This window comes from Candoia aspera, chromosome 1 (genome assembly GCF_035149785.1).
Source record: "Candoia aspera isolate rCanAsp1 chromosome 1, rCanAsp1.hap2, whole genome shotgun sequence".
Lineage (NCBI taxonomy): Eukaryota > Metazoa > Chordata > Lepidosauria > Squamata > Boidae > Candoia > Candoia aspera.
In genome coordinates, this window is record NC_086153.1 from 262,678,140 (window position 1) to 262,698,503 (window position 20,364).

The window sequence follows — 20,364 nt, forward strand, 5'->3', positions numbered from 1 at the left end:
TTTAACCTCTTGGATTTTATACTTATTTATTGCATTTTATATCTGTAATTGTTTTTATAGATGTTACTTATTATTATAGTCTTGATTTTATTGTAAACCGCCCAGAGTCCTTTTGGGGGAGATGGGCGGTAGCAAAATTTGAATAAATAAAATAAATAAACAAACATGAAAGGGTAATACATCATTCATGTGGTACATTTGTATTCCTCGGGCTACACAATCTGGATGACAAGTAAATGGCAGCAGAGAGATACAGAAAATGCTAAGATTACCAGTGATAATTAGTAGGGCTGCTCAATACTGCCTTCTTGCCCATTCCATATGGGGGAGTCTTAAATAAAAGACCCCACATTGCTATGTAGCCAAGTTAGGAAGAAATAAGAATGCATTAGACAATCATCAAGAGAAACTAGCTAATTAACACCTTTTTTCACACTGCCTCCTTACTGCTGTGACACCCAACTTTTTAATCTCAAGTTGTGGCTTTTCTAAGGTTAAGCATGTTGTTCAAACAAAGAATATCATTTCCTGCCAGCAGTACTTGCAATAAATAGGCTTCAAGGTGCTACTTTGGAATGGTGGCCACTCTGTATTCAGACAGTTAATTTAATCACAGAAAAGCCACTAAATGTTGACAAGGAACCACACACAACAGTGGCAAGGAGATGGTGTGCTCATTCATTGTGACCACTAGAGTGGTTTAGCATACTGGACAAGCTTCAGCTGTGGCTTCAAAAAGAGCCTAAAGTTCAAAAAAAATCAGTCCAGACTTAAGTACACAATAGCACTTTTATTGCAACAATTGCTTCCGAGTTAAAATGTGGTTGGCAATTTTATGAGATACATAAAGACTTGCTTGTGTGGGAAGCAACTTTTGAAAGTCCAATATTTGGCTATGTGAATGTTCATCTTACAGATTAGACGTAAATTTCCAAATAGAATTGAGTAATGTAAGGGAAAGTATGAAAAGTGCAGCAAAGCAAACAAATTTTATACTGGAATACTGGATCTTAATGACTTGATCTTCTCTAACAGCAATGCTTTCTCATAAAAGACCAGTGTTAGGTGTCTTTTTAAATTGAAAAGCGATGCCCCATTTCAGATCCAGATTAAAAATGTAACATTTGGGCAATAGTCAGCAAGAAAGCCACACTGAGGACTATCTTGCTACCTACTGTAATGGGACTATCATTGCACAAATTCCATGTGCAGCACCTGAATCTGAAGTTCCTCTGTTCCAAAGAAGTCCGAATATAGTCTGTATTACAGTCAGAATACTTCCAGCAGTCAGAAACATTTCTTCCCGCTTAAAAAGAAAAACCAAAATTATAAAGTTAGGTCCTATCCTGTTTCATTAAAAAAAGAGTTTTTGGTGTGTATAGGTAGAAAAGGTAGTCTGTTCAACAATTTCACAGTCTTTTTATAAGTTAAAAACAAGAACCCCTTAAAAGATATTGTAGAACTATTTATACCTTACCTTTCTATATAAAATCACAAAATAAGAGTTTTTTAAAAAGCTGGTTTAAAGATTTTGCATTGGCCCAAATCTTAATCTGCACATCAGAGACAACCTATTTCACTGGAAGGTTTTACCACCACTTATTCTATCACTCGTCTATTCCAATATTTGATAACAGCCTCAGGCCAAACAAGACAGAAAAACTAAGAGACACTCATTTTTTTTTCCACCAAAAAAAGGGAGAAAGTAAAATAAGCAATGATTTCTTAGCTTCCCACTAAGCTTTAAGTCATAGTTTGCATTATTAAGCACTTGTTTTAGTAAACAAGTGTTTACTAGTATAAATATTAAGTAGCATAATCCTAACTGTTCTTAGAATTAGAGAACAAAAAAAAGGTGAAAACAAAAAATACCAGAGGAAGAATAGCTGTGGTCAGCTGAACTCAATTCACAAAATGAAGTCACACACTTGATCTGGGTTTTGTCTCAGGACAGGATGATACCACCTGTCCATCATGGTTAAATTACTCCCTGATTGCTTTTTGGCTTGCTGGTGCCACCAACAAGTCTGTGAATCCTGACAAAACGGGCAGCATTGGTACTGTTAGCATATCCACCTGGCCACAGATCCAGGTACTTCCTGCTTCGTTAGGGCCACCTGGGAGGTGACATGCACATGCTTTGCTAACTGCACTGGTACCAGTTCGCTTCCAGGTGCAATTCAAGGTGCTGACTGTCACATTTAAAGCCCTACATGGTCTATAGCCTAGTTGTTTGAGGGACTCTTTCTCTCCTATGGTTTCTGCCCATCCTGTAAGATCTGACAGAGTTGGCTTGTTCCAGATCCCTTTTTGTCTGTTGTTACCTCTGCTAGTGAGAGAGAGCCAGTTTGGTGTAGTGGTTAAGGCTCCAGGCTAGAAACCAGGAAACCGTGAGTTCTAGTCCCACCTTAGGCATGAAGCCAGCTGGGTGACCTTGGGCCAGTCACTCTCTCTCTGCCCTAGGAAGGAGGCAATGGCAAACCACTTCTGAAATCTTGCCAAGAAAACTGCAGGGACTTGTCCAGGCAGTCGCCAGGAGTCAAAAACTTACTTGAAGGCACACACACACAAACAGTGGGGGAGAGAGTTTTGTTATTGTTCCCTCCAGGTGACACTATATATTGGAGTTCTATTGATTTCATTGTCTGTGTACATATTAAGCTGCTCGGGATCACTGGAACCAGGCAGTCTAAAAAAAAATCTCATTAATAAATTTGTGTATTTCTTCCTAAACTAAATACGAGATAAATATACTTACCAAGATATATTATTATGCAAGAATCCTTGTTGTCTGTGCAGGTCACATTTCTGTCACAGTTAAAACCATCACACTTGTAACATACTAAAGTGCTTCCTAAATAAACAAGGAAAAAAAAGTTGCCTAAGCACAATTTTCCTTCCTGAAACAGAGTCCCTGTTAGAAAACAGGCTACAAGTAGTCCTTACTTACCGAGTGCCTCATTCAAAGTTTTAACAATGTTAAAAAAAAAAAGCTTTGGGACCAATCCTCCTATTTCCAACTGCTGCAGTGTCCCACAAACATGAAATCACCATTCACATGCTTCACAACTGGCTCCCAACAAGCAGAGTTAATGGAGAACACAGAAATGAAATCTCAAGTCACAGTCACATGATGTCTCACTTAATGACTGCAGTGATTACTTAATGACCAAAGCAGAAGTGAGGTTGTAAGCCCATCGTGGCCACGTGTTTTGCTTAGTGACCGTGGCACTTAGCAACCAGTTGGGACCTGCAGCTCTGTCGTTAAGCAAGGACTACCTGTACACTGTTAGTCTAGCAATAATAAAAAGATTACATTTAATTATTTCATCAGTTGTATTACCACCAGGTGTCACTAGTTTCATATAAACACACAATAATTATGCAGTCATCTGAAAGAGGCACCATACCATTCAGCTGAACAGAATCAAATGAGTAGGATTAGGACTGGTGCCGTCTCTCTTAACCCAGTGACGAGTTCTAACTTAATCTGAAAACTTAAGCCCAACTACCAGTGTTAGGAAAGGGGAAATAGTGAGCCTAGCCGTTGGCTACACCTCCAAAAGAGACGTAAGATGTTACAGCAATTCCTTGAGGCATCTGTGGTTGTATGACTATGAACGAGGGATCTGTTGCATTCTTCTGCATTGCTGCCAAGTTACTGTCAAGTGTTTATCCCAACGTTCTCAATATTAGAGCAGAAGTTAAAAACCAAGAGCCTATTGCACAAGTTAACGCAACAAGGATCCTGTGCCCTTACATTCTAATAGGAAAGTTCAAAGGCCCAGCACCACATTACAATGAATTTGCACTGCTGACAATACCCAGGTTGTTGCTATAGAACAGGAGACAGCCATTCCTAATTTTTACTTTCTGGCTTGAGCACTGTGTGAAACCCTGGTGGTGGCTGCCCATGAAAAAGCTGTGAATCTGCTGTAGAATGACACATTCCATAACACTGATAAAACATAGGAACCCCCTCCCCCATATTTAAATGAGCAGACGAACTAAGCAACAGTAGTTTTACAGCTACCTATCTGGCTTTGCAGAGACAACTATTCCCCAACTGAAAACTACCTTTAGAGTGGACCAAGGAACAAATTCCAGCCAATACTGAATTAGATGATCTGGATGGATTCCTGAAATCACTTGGGAAGCTTCAACCTAGCATTCTAACATGCTATCTTTCTCTGGCAAGAGCTCCTTCAGCTCCTTAATTCACCAGCAAATTGAAAGCAATTGAAGCAGGATAAACAACTGGAAGAACGCAGGTGGATTACCAGCAAAATGCAAACCAAGTTAATCAGCTCTTTTGTCAGCAAAGAGTTTTCCCAGAAGCTACAATCTGATGAGACCCAGCTTAGTGTAGTGGTTAAAGGCACTGGGCTACAAATGGGGAGATTGCCTTAGGCATGAAAACCAGCTGGGTGACCTTGGGCCAGTCACTCTCTCTCAGCCCTAAGGCAGCGGCAATGGCAAACCACTTCCAAAAATCTTGCCAAGAAAAATGCAGGGACTTATTCATGTAATCGCCAGGAGTCAAGACAGACTGAAAGACACACAGAAAATAAACTAAAAAGTCCTGTGAAGATGTAAATGCTGTGGACTTCAAACCTTGATAAGTACCTTATAGATAAGAATCTCATTAAAGGTACATTGCATAAACTGTTGTCTGAATTTGTGAGCATGTCTAGGTCTCTAATTCTAGATTCTTTCCTCATTTAGAGGTCCAAGAATGTCAACACATAGTCTTGAAAGGGTATCATATTTGCCTTTTCCTATCATAGAAATGAATCACAAAGAACTGGTTAAATAAAGGAAGTAATAAACATTTTCTTGCAAGAACATTTTACTCACATCACCTTAAAGCTGGATCTCTAGGAATGCTCCAGCAATTTGTCTGGTTATAAAAGACTTTCATAGAATTCCAACCAAGAATCTATCATTCATAGGGTATATTTTTTTATATCGTTTTATTCAGAACACCACCAATATAATTCTAAGCCATCAAACTCAAGTTAAAATTGAGCTGTTCAGTCACCCCTTTGAATTATGAGCCGGCTTCAAGTCCCTACTCTTCTGGCCTCTGCATTGCTCTCATTCTGTTGCCATTTACTGTTGTGTTCAGTTCACGCTTTATTACGGTCACAGACCAATACAATAGTATTATTCCATAAGAAACAGTCATGCTTAAAGTATTAAAAACATACAATAAAAGACACAGATTCAGGTAAAATACACTAATTATCTAACTCTATATGTAAAATTAACCGTAATAAAGCGTGAACTGTACTGTTGTGTTTACTTACCTGAATGCAGGAACAAAGCCAGAACAAAGGCAGTAACAACAGCAGTGACGAAATGTGATTTCATCTTGCTTGTGTCTCCTATTCAACCTACGGAACAAGAAAATAATTTGAGTCATATCAGATGTTCAGAAGTAAACACAGAGGTATTTGTATCACAAGCCTCAACTTCATTAAAAGACCAATTTTTATGCCATTATGCCAGCCTTATATAAAGCTTTTATGACTGCTAAATAGGAATATAATCTTTTCTGGGCATGTGACAAAGAATATTCATGGAAGACAATGATACTGAGACCAAGGCAAAGACCTGTTAAATTATTAGCCTCTAAACTGAAACTATTACAGTGAAATATTATTTCTACTAAACTTGAATGTACTTTTAGACTGCATGCCAAAAATTTGAAATTTATCACAATATGAAGAAAGTGTTATCTTTACCTACTTCATTCACCACTCCATCCCACTGTTTCCTAAAACCACCCTTGCTGGAGATCTCTCTCACCATTAGCTATAACGCTGTATCATTTAAATTGATTTTACAGTATAACCATGTGGGACTGTTGTCAGTCTGTAACACATCAGAATGATTGCAGGTGCTTTGTGATAAACCAACAGCAATTAAACGGCACACACAGTCACATCATTCTTGGGGTGGGGGGTAAACAACTAATGCAGAGTGCAGAAAAGAAAAGAAAAAAAATGAGAATAAAAACAGACAGCCAAAACTAGTTACCACCAACACTAATAACTATCCCTCTCCATACATTTCCATCCTTTTCGCTATCACATTCATATACTGCTTCACACATGGCTTGTTCTTGAAGCTTCTCACCTCTCTTGAGGGGATGCATTAACTCCTTCCAGACACAACACTCTCAATCCTCTCTATAGACATCCTTAAAGTGTTAACAGTAAATGGTACACGTAGCATGGGTCTGACTGAAGCTGGTAACCGAGCTGTCAGCTGTTCTACTTTATTAGAAAGCGTTACACGAAAGCAGTTAAAAGTACAGCATGTCTGCGCTACAGTACCAGATTTAGGCATAAGCTAAACAAGCTACAGCTTAGGGCCTCACAATCCACAGGGCCTCATAAAATCTCAGAATTGTTCTGCTTTTAGAATTTTATGTGGCTTTTTATGCACACTGTAGTTTTTAAAATCTTGTGTAGCAAATTTTTATGTGCAGTTTTCAAATAGCAATAAGCTGCACAGCATTTCATTTGAGCACATAATTCATGATTTTGTTTTTGAGAAATCAAGGAGGAAAATGTTTTAAGCTGTATCTGATATGTTTTCTGATTTTGCAAACGAGTTCATTCAGTTCCTATTTTTCCACTTTAAATACCTTGCTAATAATTAAAAGGCATATATATTTTTTCAATTTTTTGTGGCAACCCATCCTGTTTTGGTACACAGCTTTGTGAGACTCCTGGTGTAATTTAGGGGCCTCACCAGGTCTAAATCCAGCACAGCTGTCCTATCTTTGTTCTATTTTTTTTTGTTTTGTTTCATTTATGACTTTGAGTTTTTGACCCCTGGCAACTACCTGGACAAGTCCCTGCAGTTTTCTTGGCAAGATTTTCCTAAGTGGGTTGCCCTTCCTCCCTCTTCCTGGTGCTGAGAGAGAGTGCATGGCCCAAGATCCCCCAGCTGGCTTCATGCCCAAAGAGCAGGACTAGAACTCACAGTCTCCCCTTTCTAGCCTGATGCCTTAGCCCAGTCTTTCTAAACCTTCTGGCCCTGGAGGAACCCCTGAAATACATCAAATATAGGCCAGAAGCTACAACATTATATTCGTTTCATATGTAGGCCTGTATATATGCATTCAGTGTTCTTAAACTAAAAATAAAGAATGAAACTTAGCTCTTAAAAGAAGTTGCCCAAATCTGAATTTTTTTTAATAAATCGTGATCTCCCAGGGACCCCCTAGTGACTTTTCCTGGAACCCTAGGCTTCCACGGAACCTTGCCTGAGAAACCCTGCCTTAACCACTACACCAAACTGGCTCTTCTATTTCGTCTAGTGTTCATATATTCCGTTGTACACCACCCTAATTTTTTTTAACAGTCGCTGCTGCTACTGCAGTCTGAATTAACGAAGACGTGCAAACAGCTCCGTCAACAGAGTGTTCAAAATACCTACGCTATCTTAATTGAGAACCACCAGTAGCGAGGTGCCGGCCCCAACCGCATCGCGCATCAAAAGATAACTTGGACGGGGTTTAACCAGAGTTCCAGGACAGAGAAAACCGCACTTCCGAAGGCTTATCTAGCTGCCAGAGCCTCCTACACCTACATACCTCCAGCGATCAAAGCCCTGACTACATGATCACAGCCACGATACAACCGTGGACCGCACGTGGCGATAGGGCGTTACCACGAAAAAGACGGAGCTGCTTTAAAGAGCTGAATACAGCTGTTGGGTTCGCGCGTCCCTTAATACAGCCAAAGCTGGCTGGGGAATTCTGGGAGTTGAAGTCCGCACAGCTTAGAGTTGCCAAGGTTGAGGAACCCTGCCTTTTTTGGATCCGGGTCCAAAATATTGCACGCTTCTACCCTTCAGCTTTGGCTTGGAGGAGGCCACCCACTTTCCCTAACTTTCTGCAGTAATTGACGGAAGCGGGAACTGGAGAGAAGAGACCCTTACCCCGAGGAGAAAGATTAAATTTGGATTTCTAACGAAAATAAAGCAAACTAGACAACGCCAATCCAACGCAAACCTAAGTGTGTGTGTGCGCGCATATATATATATATTTGCCTCGTCCACCATTCCCTTTGGGCCTCCTTTTAGCCAATCCCTCCCTAAATCGCAAGCTAAGACCAGAGAACAGCTGGGTTCACGCTCCAAGCTCCCTCCCCGTCGCTGAGCGTGCTGCGTCAAGCTAGCGGATAAAAAAAGAAAGCGCTTAAAGAAACCAAATAAAAAGCAAAAGCCTCATTTTCAAACGAGAGAAAACAGCGAAGACTTATAAGGCAAGGCTTATACAACACAGAAACCAAAAAACAGGAAAAGACGACTCACCACCACGTACCTCCACACCCAGCACTCCCGTTTCGGGGAGTCACAGTACGATATATGGAATCAGGGGAGGCGGGGCCAAGCATATGTTAATTTTCATTGGTCAATTACAGGCTTGCCGATCCCTGATTGGCTGCAGGTCATCGAGGCCGACGGCTAGACAGATCTGTAAGTCAGTTCTTTGCTGTCAGTAAAGAGCCAAGTGGGGCTTTTGTAAGATTAATCACAAAGACGGAGGCGAGTAAGCGATCGTAGGAATATCGGCTTGAGGCGGGGGGGCGGTATATTTCAATACATTTTAACTGCTTTATTGCAGGCTGTGCATGCACGACAGTTAGAGTATAGCACTAGAAATTGGAGCTCAAGATTCTTGCTCGTTTGTGCGGCCCTCGAAGGTACTTGGTAATCGCCAGTTCGTGATCCGGAAGCCATCCCGTGAAATGCTCCAGCACCGCACTGGGGGCGCCCAAGTGCTTGAGTAAACTATATATTTAAGAGGCGTGTAGAACATATAGCGGACTCGGGCCACATCCTGAAGTAGGCTTATCGATATGTGTCTGATCAGATGCAGTACTGATGACCCAAACAGAAATGAGCCATACACACCAATTTTTTTCAAGATACTTTATTTTGCATACAATGAATGTGAATTAGACAATGGGAAATGTGAATTTCCAGTACTGCTTTAAGTAGGAACATTTTAACCTCAAATGTCACAGCATATGCTGCATAAAACTTAAAAGGTATAAAAACACTGTTAAAGAAGAGTTTTCAAGTAGCAAAAAAGTATGTTTAGCATACTGTATTTCCACTTTCTATCTTGGATCCACCTAATGCCAGAAATCACAAACATTATTTAAAGGGAGAAAGCAGCAGCGTAAACTATTAATTGAACTTAATAGCATGTTGTGGTATGAAAGAATAGCACCATTATGCAAAACTGCAAGCAAAAAAGAACTATATTCCTTTCTATTTGTTAACTGGATAATGTTCAGCTTTGTATCAATCAAAGCTTTGTATCTCCAATAAATGAACCACATTTTAATTAATTTATTTATTTATCAAATTTATCATTGCCCATCTCCCCCACAAGGAGACTCTGGGTGGTTCACAATAAAAACACAATATAATATAAATAACATACAATAATATCAATAACATAAAAATATAAATATGTTAAAATATAATAAAATCCAGATGGCTAAGATAGTCTTTCTGTCCACAAGCAAAACAGGGCAATGCTACCAAGCTAACCATCCCCAAGAGAAACTATTTTCTTTGCCACCCCAGGCATGTTGACAGACCCAGGTTTTTAATTTTTTTCAGAAGTCCAGGAGCAAGAGGACCTGCCTCAACTCTGGGGGGAGAATGTTCCAAAGGGCAGGCGCTATTGCAGAGAAGGCCCACTTCCACGATCCCGCCAAATGAAACTCTTTAACAGATGGGATCCGTAGCATGCCCTCTCTGCATGCCCAGGTGGGACGGGTCAATGTGATGGTGACAAGATGGAAGAGGTGAATGCCTTGTTTACATGCCACCATAATCCATGATTTAACCAGGATTTACTGAATTAATCCAGTTGGCATTTTACCCAATGCACACTGAACCCTAAAGTAGCCAAACACATTGTAGCCTATCAAGCTATAGAAACTCAGCCCCATATATACCCTTTGGTATTTCATAATTAAAGGTATCATTTGCCAGATTCACACCTTACGCTAACTCGGGTCTATTTTAAGCTTCTGTGTTTTGATCATTAATTTGTAACCTTAATAATCTTGTATTTCCTTGGTGCTTGATTATAAACACACACAGTTTGAATGAAAACTTCTACCTGTTAAGTTCTACCTTAAGGACTAAAGAAAACAATGGCTGGTTGGCACACTATAGCAGGGTAAAATATGATTGCTTACTTTGTGACTCAGGTCAGGGTGTGAACTCAGCCAGGATAGTTGTATGTTTTCAATGTGTCATGTATATCTAAGCAACTGGGTTAAATCAGTACAGACACAAGAACAGTTCTTTTCTTTTTAATTTCTCAGCAAGTGTCCCTATTCTTTCCCGATTCAGGGTCATTGCATTCACATATGGTGCTAATCTGTTTAACAAGCCCCAATCATTGGGTTGATTCAATAACTATTGAATAGTATTTGTTGCAGAAAATTAGATTTCTGTTTTCTTTTGGGTTTCTCTGTCAGTTCTAAATGAGTGTGCATACAGATTCTACTAATCGCTTTATTTAATCAGTGGGGAAAAGTGAATAATCTTTGCCCATCAGCTTTGCCTTCTTGGGCCATGTTAGTTCCCACTGAAATAAATTACAATACTGTTATAGGCTGTTAATCTTAAGATACAAAGTCATAGGACTTATATATACCAAAGCAAAGCCAGGGCTCTCTCAGGAGCCTTTATACATATCGTGTAAGTAGAATGCATTGCATATAGTTGTTCTAATACTTTTAAGATACCAACTGTTCTAGACATGTGGGAAAATCTGCAAAACAATGTTAACAATTGGCCATATATAGTATACTCTTAAAATGGCATGCTGTGGCTTATCATAGGAAGGACACTGTTAAGTAATGCTTTTTTAGAGTTTCTCTATTGGATAAAGTCTTCCCAGAACAGTGTAATGAAAAAGGGGAAGGCCAACATTTATTAGATTGCACTTTTAAATTAAGCTCCATTGATACAAAGATCTGTGAGTAAATGTGCTAGGGATTCAGAAATAAGGGTTGGAAGAGCAAGACTGTGTAGTTACTCAGTGTACCGCAAAAAGTGCCACATACAGTATATATGAGTTCTCTGCAGATCAGTTAGCTTAACACCTGGATAATTGGTCAAGATTGGTATAATGTTATAAAACAGATAGGACAAATCTGGCAATGGAGGACTAAAGATGGTGGGATCCTGCAACCATTTGTCTTGGTAACCTCTTAAACTTATTTATAATGAGCTTGAGTTATAACTCACTTATACAAGTGAGTTGTAGAATAAAATAGCCATGTTTGCTGATAACATGCTGCTGTTGATGGTGATAAAGAAAAAAAAAGAATCAGCTTTGGTACAAAACAGTTTAAACAATTTCTCTCCCATGAATACAGATTAACCAGAGATTAAATATTAAGGAGTAGGCTCAATTGTCAAAGAGCATCGACATGCACTGAGTGAGAATACTATCTTTTAAGGATATATTTTCCCATTTTTTTCTGGCTTAGCTTTAACTCTCTTCTGGTCAAAAACAAGCTGCTTCTTCAAATAGCTTTAGTTGTTGCAGTAATGTGCTTGTATGTCTGGGGAGAATAGGGATATGCAGAGAAGATATTACTTCAAATCTCCATGTTACGAGGACATCATCCAAACCACAATCACTGCAGAAATACCAAGGAGAGCTGTACTGACGAGGAGGCTTGAACTCTTATTGCAGAAATCTCTTTGGCAGCAAAGGTGTCTAAAACTGTCAACACTAAACTCCCGGGCTACAACATCTTTGCTGCATTTTGACATTTTCCAGCACTTGTAAGTTCTCAAATGTACTGCAAACAAAATCAAAACATAAATCAAAATTCTTATAATGGAGATCTATATTATTTCTGATTAAATTCAAGCAAGAGCCGCATTTTAAATGACCACGCTAAGCAAAATCAGCTATTTTGCCACTTAAAAATATAACATGGAACATTGTTTAAAATGGCAGTTTAAAAAACCAATCATTTTTCCTTGTTTTGCATTATCTTCCCTTTGCAATATTTGCCTTATCATATGTAGATCCAGAGAATATCATACTTCTCAGAGAAGTCCATAAATGTTTCTCAGAAGGGCTGCAATCCAGTAGAGGCTGCTATAGGAAGAAGAGGTCAGAGGCAATTTTCATTGCCACTTATACCACTTTCCTTACTGTTCTGGAAGGTTTCAAAGTGCTCTGGGCAGATCTTGAGGAAAAAAGAGGAATCAGTAATAGTAACTTTTTTCTTTCCCCCAGTCTTTCTCCAGTGGAGGCATCTCATAAAAATGTGTCTTGCTCTGGATCTAAGTCAGAAGACTATGATGATCTATGCATTATGATACAAAATCCATAGTTGGATAATGCCTCTGCTGTACTGGAACCACTCAAAATGACTTGCTGGTTATATAATATCTTTTGCTTTTAAAGCACAAGTGTAAAAAGTTACTATCTCTGCTGCTCGAGTTAGGAACTCTGCACAAAGTAGATGCCTCTAACTTTAGTGCTTGGCTATAAACCTTGACTAATTGCAAGAAGGGCATTTTAACTTTATTATCCATAGATTGAGAAAACGCTGTGTGGAGCACTGGCATATACAGTACATGCATTATAGGGCTGGTCATGCTTCAAAAAGGATTCAGAAGGACTTCAGACCTCAAATGAGCATAATGCTTCTCTGATATTCATTAAATCAGCCTGTCTTCTGTGTAAGCTTGAAAAGAGTTGCAGCTCCTTTAAGAATTACATTATGAGTCAACTACAACTTCTTCCAAATAAAAATACTCTTACAAATCATTTTCAGAACAAGCACAGCCAAAATATGTTTTTGTTTTTGCATTTTCTGTAATTTATAGTTTTAAGCTATTTGTTCCTTTTAGACCACAAATCTATGCTTACAGGTTCAAGACAGAGGAAGGAAGGAAGGTCCTTGAATGTCATGATTGAGGGTTTCTTTGAAACTGGCTAGGCTGGCAAATCTTAAAGGAGAAAAAAAGGTGACCAAGGCTAGGAAAGAGCCTGATAGAGCAAATCCTGTTCAGAGTGCTAGAAGCTCTATAGTTGCGGCTTTTCCCAATTCCCCAAAAAGACCAGAAATAATTTTGAGTAAACTTTCAGAGAGTTTTTCTAGGCAGGAAACTCTAGGAAGCAGTTCTCAATAAAACTGCTATAGCTAATCCTAGAGAAAAACCAGCCGACTGATTCTTTAAAAACTACAGTAATGTAGAAGGAGCTACCTTTGATCGTGTGTGTGACAAACTCCAAAGCTGCCAGTCAGGGCTGAAGGTACATGAGGAAAAAGGCCTCTAGAGACTGAGCTAAGCTTCTATTGCTGTGATTATGACCTAACTGAAAGAAAAGCTGTGTTACCAGTCTATGAGTCACTGCTTTCTGGTGCCTCTCCCCATGGAAAAGAGAGACTATGGCACCTATGTCTTGCACAATGATTTTACATAATTTGTTCTTTATTTCCCATGGAAGCTTGCAGGTGCTCTTTCTACAGATCTTCACTCTTTTACTTTGTTCATATGCACTTTTCTATTGTTGGCATCACATTTCTGGAGAGACTCAAGCTGTCATTCAGCTCTTAGAGATCCATTTCCCAGAGACAGAAGCAGAACTGAGGCCTAAGGAGTGATACTGATGAAGTGGTCAGTTGTAGTACTTCGAATCCAAAGGTCTGTCCAACCCTCTTCGATCCCTGGGCCCACCCTAGTTGAAAAGGCCAAGGAGTGAGGTTCAGCTTTGGGGGATAGGATGAGTTGGGGAATGGAAAATTCATACAAAGACAAAAGAAGACTGTGTAATTTTCAGGAAACCAAGGATGGAGGTCCAAGAATCTGAGCTTTACTGTTGAATCAGGTCAGGTTTCCTAATGCTTCTTTACCACCTTCCTATAAGCGTATGACTGGATTAGCTAACAATAATTTCGTTGACATTGTAGGAGGACAAACATATTATTCTATGGTAGCAAAAAATCAGGAGTCTAGTGGTGTCTATTCCAACTAACACATTTTACTAAAAGGCATAAGTTTTCATGAGCTGCAGCTTATGAAAGATTACTGTATGCCTTTTAGTAAAAACGTGTTGGTCAGAAAAAGTGCTGCCAGACTCCTCCTAGTAATTTTGTTAAAAATCTTAATGAGACACGGAGCCTGATGGGGCACCAAGGGAAGTGTTTGGGTGGGAGTGTTGATTAAACAATTTAAGCAATTAAGCAATTCACAAGAGTGCTTTTGTCTATTGCTTAGGATAGTTTCCAGCTTCTGCAAATTACTCATTCCACTGACAATGATCAACAATCATGAGTGTTACAATTTATGATCGTTCTTGAAAAAGCATTGTATTGTTATCCTTTAGTTTTGGAATGTTCCCATTGGCAAATGCTCCAAACAAGCCTCCAAGTAGCATTTTGCAGTTTCTCTGTGTGTCAGGACAGCTTGACTTACCAGGATTTGACCATGAACTTGTGCTCTTTTCTTAATTGGTCAAAATAGCATTTCACAACCTAACTTTTTTTTTTTAGGTTTTAAGGCTTAAAAACAGTGTTGGAACCTGAGAGAAAAACATTTACAGCAACAACCTCATACCGACTAATGAGAGAACAAATCACAACTAACTCAGTGGAGCTTAACTTCTCAGAATGCCCTGCAGAACGTATTTGTATCAACTGAGTCCAAAGTCAGTTTATTCTTGCAGAGCATACATACTCATCCTAATTTGCAAGCAAGCATCTTCTTCATCAGAGCAGGTGAGGTTGGTTCTACAGAGCATAGGACTTTGTTCACAGTAATAACATCGAAGTGCATAGCCTGAAACATAAAACAGTATTTTTTTAATCTGCCAGATTTATGTAGCACAACCATTCAACTATTTCACATGTATTATTTCGGTAATGTAACAACCTTGTTTGGTAGACTAAGTCTATTATCTGATCAATATCCTTTGTTTATATGCATGTGTATATGCGAGGACTGGCAGAATATTTGCTTCTTAAAGCTGCTTAATATTTGTATCTAAACTGAGATTTGTCCTGAAGAAATTTGCAGCTTAATTTCATAGTCCCAATTATGCCAATGTTCAGTACAAAGTTTTAGCAAGAGGGAAATTCTGAAAGTGACCCAAATTAAGATAAAGAAATAAGCTGAATCTGCTGAAATCTTTTTCTGTTCCTCCAGAGATCTTATTTTATTCCTACTAATTTTTTTGTTCAATTGGCCATTCAAACAAAACAACTTTTTTACCCCTCCTGTTTTTTAAGGAAACACTTAGTGCCTGAATTTAGGAGATGAGAAGAGAGCTACAGCAACCTAGCAAAGAACAGTGTGGTAAGCAGCCTTTGTTTCTACTGATAATCTAGATTTTTTTTTAAAAATTGGAGCTTGGGCACATCTAACTCTCTGACCTTTGCACATTGTGAAGTAGACATTTGACAAAAATGTTTGTATACAAAAAGCCACATATGAGAAGGAAGTCCAACTGCTTTCTTTGCCACCTAGTATAATCCCTACTTCCGCCTACCATACTGAGGCATGCCTATCACATCCTGCTTGTGGGAAAATGAATGATCAGTTTTTGCTACCTCCTTAGCATTACTGACATGTGTGCAGACCATTACTCATGGTAGAATCAATACTGGTTGCTTAGTATTTCTATAGCCTTTCCTGTTTAAAGTTTCAATCCTGTTCAGCCAAATGCATCTTATATACTTTATTTATAAGACACGGCAGCATCATATTTTTGAATAGCACTTAAATAACAAATCAAATCTCTACAGACTTTTATCCAAAAAGCATATTAATGGACTGCAGTACAATAATGGTAAGTATTCTCGGATCTGTCCTATACTCTTTCCAGTGAGTATCGTTGTCTACTGCTTTACTACATCCCAAAGTGGCTTGGCCCATTCTCTTTACTGTAACTGCAGAAACACCACAGTACTTACCAGAATTGCAGGATGTGGTCAGAATAATGAACGCTGTTAGGAGAATGCAGTTCATTTTGTCCATGTCTAGAAGTAGAAACATACGTGAGACCATGAATAGAGAAGGTGGCTCAGATTAAAAGGGTAGAAGAAAATCTGATCTGTCAGTCCAAGTAAATGAAGCCCATGAAAACCAAAGCCTGAAAAGCCAGGAGAAGGGAGATTCCCTCCAGATGGGTTTTTTAAAAGGGGGCAGGCAGCTCCTTTTGGGCTTTGTTCCTACAGAGTGCTTTCTCCAGAGCTGGCGGAAACGTCTAGCTCATAAATCTGGGTTAGAGATCAGAGAAATAATATAGCAGTCCAAGGACTAATAGAGCTAGTTGGAGGATAGATTTGGTTTTACTTAATAGATAGTGACCTAAGCTGATGGTATTTTTCTTTTGTCCGTGTGCATTTGTGTTGTTGGAATGGCTGGCTGAATTCAGCCCCGTCAAAATAAACTTTCTCCTTTTCTTTCTTACAGCTCCCTTCCAGTTTTATAACCATGATTTACATAATAAAACCTGGAATTCTTAATGAATTAGGGATGCCCATTCTGAAAAAGAGGCTAGACTTTTGCACATGTTGTTCCTGCCCAGTTAACTACTGATGGAAGAAAGACTGCCACTTGCCTGGAGAGGAATTTGTCCAGAATAAAGTGGGTGGTGGCAGCATTCATGATGAAGCATTCCCTAAGGATGCAGCAGGATTGTGCCTGGAAGGTTCAGACAGCCTTCATGGGAGCCAGCGGACCCAAACCTTTGCATCCCATGCATCATGTAGCAAGGCAATATGCTTTGTGGAAGGGATTCCTCCATGCACTGTTTTGCCCATTAAAATCTATCACCAGAAACCAGATAACTAAAGTTGCCTTTCCCAGTCTGGTGTTTTCCCATAGTTCTCAGTCGGCATAGCTGACAGGTATTCTTTAGTTTGCATGAAATTACCTATTAATAACTGGTTTCATCCTTTAGCATAAATATTAAGGCTACAATATTACTTAGCTGGCTATAAGACCCATTCAGTTCAACTTTGGCTTAGGAATGCATTGGATTGTGCTCTAAGCGGTTTTGGCTTCAGTGTAGGGTTAGGGAGCACCAGTATGCTCAACAGAATTCTGAATTTGCAGAAAGACAGGAATGAATGAATACACACACACACACACACACACACACATCACAATTAAAAACTCATGGAAAAACAGCCCAACAAGTACTCTGCATGGTTGGAAGTTAAATGTAGTTTGGGGAAAAACTAGGAAAAAGGGAGGGTAAAGAAGTTGCCATAGCTCCAGCTTCTGTGTTTCAGAGCCAATACCAACAGTTGCAATAACCCAGCATCCTGATTTTGTGGAAGGTGGGATGTAAACGACAATATATTGGCCTGCAAGGTAAGAGATCCGACCTTGTATAGAATAGCATAAGCATGCCAAAACTGAGTGGTAATGTCCTTATCATTAGCAGGAAATGCTACATGTGGCATGGGTATGACTAAGGTAATGAGACCTAATCAACATCTTCTCTGCCTTATTGATCTGCCTGCACAATGATTACATACAAGGAAAATTTCTTGCACCTTGCAACGGAATGTGCTTGTACATGAGATCCACATATTTCTTTGCTGAAAACTTCAGTAATATACCTCATTGCCTCCTCATTCTGTTAACAGGGTATTAACAAAGGTACTATATTTAGAGTACAATTTAAACTAGCCAGAACTAGCTAAAGGGCCCCTGTCATGAGTAAGGATGGCGAGCAGGGGGCTCCCATCCAGACTGTCAAGCGCATGCGTAGCACTGAGGAATTGGTCAGCCATTCAAAGAGACACAGATTGGGACCACCTTAACCCTTGGGGTTTATATGTCTGGGTTTTCCCACGCTTCTTCAGTTTGTTAGGATTCCTGTTAAGTACTAGCAATAAATATTAGAGACCAGTTCCTTGTCTCAGTGTGTTTCCTGGCTGTTAGGACATCAATCCTAACAAACTCTTACTCCCATCGAAAGAGGGAGGAACAAGCAATTAAGGAGATATGTTTGGAATGTCTTCAGAAAACCAAGAAATGCTGCTCGCCATCCTTACACATGACATCCCCTGAATGCAAGATGAGTGCCCTCTGCTACTGGAAAGAAGGATCTATTGCTGGGACACCATTTACATCATCATCTGTGGAAACTCTACAAATGGAGAGTTTGCACTAGCAATGTTCTGTGAGCTGTGACTGGGGGAAAGGGATGTGTCAGGGGCTGCTGAGGATTTGCCTACCTGTTTCATTAATTGTAAGGGGAGGGAGTGGATAGAAAGGAAGTTGTCTTGCACTTGTTATATTCAGTGCATCAAGTCAGAACGGTATAAGAGTTACGGATCCACTACAGAATTGTCCTCCAGTCCCCGTGCCCAGGATAGACTAACCGTTCATGCATTAGCAGAAAAGTAGAGGTGTCTCTATTGAAAAAGAGGGTACTTATTTTCATCAAAAATTCTGCCCACAAATTCATAGGTGTAGATGCAAATTTAGAAATAATGGTTATAAACTAAGCAGGCAATCAGTGGTGTAGATCTTACTCTAGTGAAAAGACTAAGGAGACACTGACCTCATTTGGCCACAGTTTCAGACATTCAGCTCCTATAGAACAGCGGTTCTCAACCTTTTTGGCACCAGGGACTGGTTTCGTGGAAGACAATTTTTCCACGGACTGGGGGGTGGGGGGTGGTTTTGGGATGATTCAAGCACTTCTTCTTTTTCCCCGGCCTTTTATTCTTTTTTCTTCTCGACGTTTGGAGATAGCAGCCAATGGGCTTGCTTTCTCTGACAGGAGGCGGAGCTCAGGCGGTAACGCAAGCTATGGGGAGCAGCTGTAAATACTCAGGCTGTAAATTCACTCACTCACTGCTCACCTCCTGCTGTGTGGCCTGGTTCCTAACAGGCCATGGACCGGTACCGGTCCGTGGCCCGGGGGTTGGGGACCCCTGCTATAGAAGGACTGCACTACTATTTAGCAATTTAATTAAGAGGGATTCCTTTCTCACCTTTTCATCACTCAAATAGCAGATAACTTTGATAGTAAGGCTGTACACACATGCATATAATACACATAAGCTAAATCGAAGTCCTTTTAATTATTACTTTTAACTGGCTGTGTTCTAGTTTGTTAAAACGGTCCAAAAGATCTGTATACAAAATTGGACAGGAGTACTTCATGTGGCCTACAATTCTGTTAGGGGTGATGGTGGTGGTGGGGACTTCAATTCTCTGCTGACAAGGAAGGAAAAAAAGAGAACGAGTGAGAATATATAGTTTTTTTAAAGATATGTTGAGGAGTGACTGACTACAAGATGGAGCATCCTCTATCTAGCAGTAAGGCTCCGAAGAGAGAACAAACATTAATTTCTGTGTTCCTGGCTAGATATAATTTCAGCCCATAATATAAAGAATTAGTCAAGTCATAGTCAGCACCATTTAGGAAGGCAGATCCATGCAAAGAGGCAAGACCTCCTCCAGGAGAGGACATTCTGTAGGCCTATTGTCCTTCAGTGGTACACGCAGGGCAAAAATTCAGTGTGTCTCTTGGTGAAAACAACAGAAGAGTCCCCAGATATCTTATATAGGCAGAAAAAAAAAAGACATTAGATGTTAAAGAGTGGATTCAAGAGATCTCTGCCACTCTTTGAAATATCCTTATGCTGTAGAAATGGAAAGGTGGAACACTGGTCTAGATTTAATAACATACTAAAGGACCGAGCTTGTTCTATATTAATATTCCTCACTGGGTCTTGTAATATGAATCTTATTTTTTTCTTCTTATGATGATGGTGATGATGATGATGATGATGATAATTTAACTGTATGATCATTGCATTGTTTTTGTCTCTTAATTATAAAATCATGAACATTTTATATATGTTTGTAGAAATAAAGGGTCACCAAATGCAGCAAGGCTGCACATTACATTTAAAGCCTGCTTCCGGAAACCAATCCCAACTAAAGGGTGATAAATTTGATAGATAGATAGATAGATAGATAGATAAGAAAGAGCCTCTGGTCAGGAAGAAGGCTAAACGCTTCTGAAGGGCGTCCTGCTCATCAGAAAACCGGGAGGACAGGCATCTAAAATGTAACCGTATCCTCTCAGATTCTCCTTCCACGCAGTGACCAGCACTTAAGGCAAAACACGAAGCATTCCTATCCAAACGCTGCAGGTGCCATTTCTAATCCCGCAGCTAAAGGCACAAGGGCCCGTTTTTGCCGATGTAAAAGGCCCCTCCGGACCGGGCCTTGCCCCGTTAGCTTTCAGCCCGGCAAATACAGCCCCGAAGCATCGCAACGAGCCCAGCGCCTGTAAAATTGGCCGGC

At 39.8% G+C, this 20,364-nt stretch overlaps 2 protein-coding genes across 3 annotated transcripts; both read right to left on the bottom strand.

Annotated features, from left to right (window-relative positions):
• Positions 1 to 211: 211 nt before the first annotated feature.
• On the bottom strand, positions 212 to 7,705 carry LOC134487667 (CD59 glycoprotein-like). Of its 2 annotated transcripts, XM_063289601.1 has the most exons (4): positions 7,687 to 7,705; positions 5,310 to 5,396; positions 2,759 to 2,854; positions 212 to 1,306 (listed from the first exon to the last, which is right to left on the bottom strand). In XM_063289601.1, the coding sequence occupies exons 2-4, from the start codon at positions 5,371 to 5,373 to the stop codon at positions 1,110 to 1,112; spliced, it is 357 nt and encodes a 118-aa protein (XP_063145671.1). In that variant the 5' UTR covers positions 5,374 to 5,396; positions 7,687 to 7,705; the 3' UTR covers positions 212 to 1,109. The 2 variants fall into 2 exon arrangements, with proteins under 2 accessions (XP_063145671.1, XP_063145670.1); XM_063289600.1 differs by lacking the exon at positions 7,687 to 7,705 and having other exon boundaries at positions 5,310 to 5,867.
• Positions 7,706 to 11,410: 3,705 nt separating this feature from the next.
• On the bottom strand, positions 11,411 to 16,104 carry LOC134487668 (CD59 glycoprotein-like). The gene is made up of 3 exons (XM_063289602.1): positions 15,996 to 16,104; positions 14,761 to 14,862; positions 11,411 to 11,864 (listed from the first exon to the last, which is right to left on the bottom strand). The coding sequence occupies exons 1-3, from the start codon at positions 16,087 to 16,089 to the stop codon at positions 11,671 to 11,673; spliced, it is 390 nt and encodes a 129-aa protein (XP_063145672.1). The 5' UTR covers positions 16,090 to 16,104; the 3' UTR covers positions 11,411 to 11,670.
• Between the last annotated feature and the right edge of the window lie 4,260 nt (positions 16,105 to 20,364).

Coding starts and splice junctions, on each gene's coding strand:
- LOC134487667 (XM_063289601.1), bottom strand. CDS start 5,373: ATGAAATCACATTTCGTCACTGCTGTTGTTACTGCCTTTGTTCTGGCT. Junction 2,855..5,309: donor GGCTTTGTTCCTGCATTCAG/GTAAGTAAACAC, acceptor TTGTTTATTTAG/GAAGCACTTTAGTATGTTAC. Junction 1,307..2,758: donor TTGCATAATAATATATCTTG/GTAAGTATATTT, acceptor TTTCTTTTTAAG/CGGGAAGAAATGTTTCTGAC.
- LOC134487668 (XM_063289602.1), bottom strand. CDS start 16,089: ATGGTCTCACGTATGTTTCTACTTCTAGACATGGACAAAATGAACTGC. Junction 14,863..15,995: donor GACCACATCCTGCAATTCTG/GTAAGTACTGTG, acceptor TTTATGTTTCAG/GCTATGCACTTCGATGTTAT. Junction 11,865..14,760: donor TTGCTTGCAAATTAGGATGA/GTATGTATGCTC, acceptor TTTTGTTTGCAG/TACATTTGAGAACTTACAAG.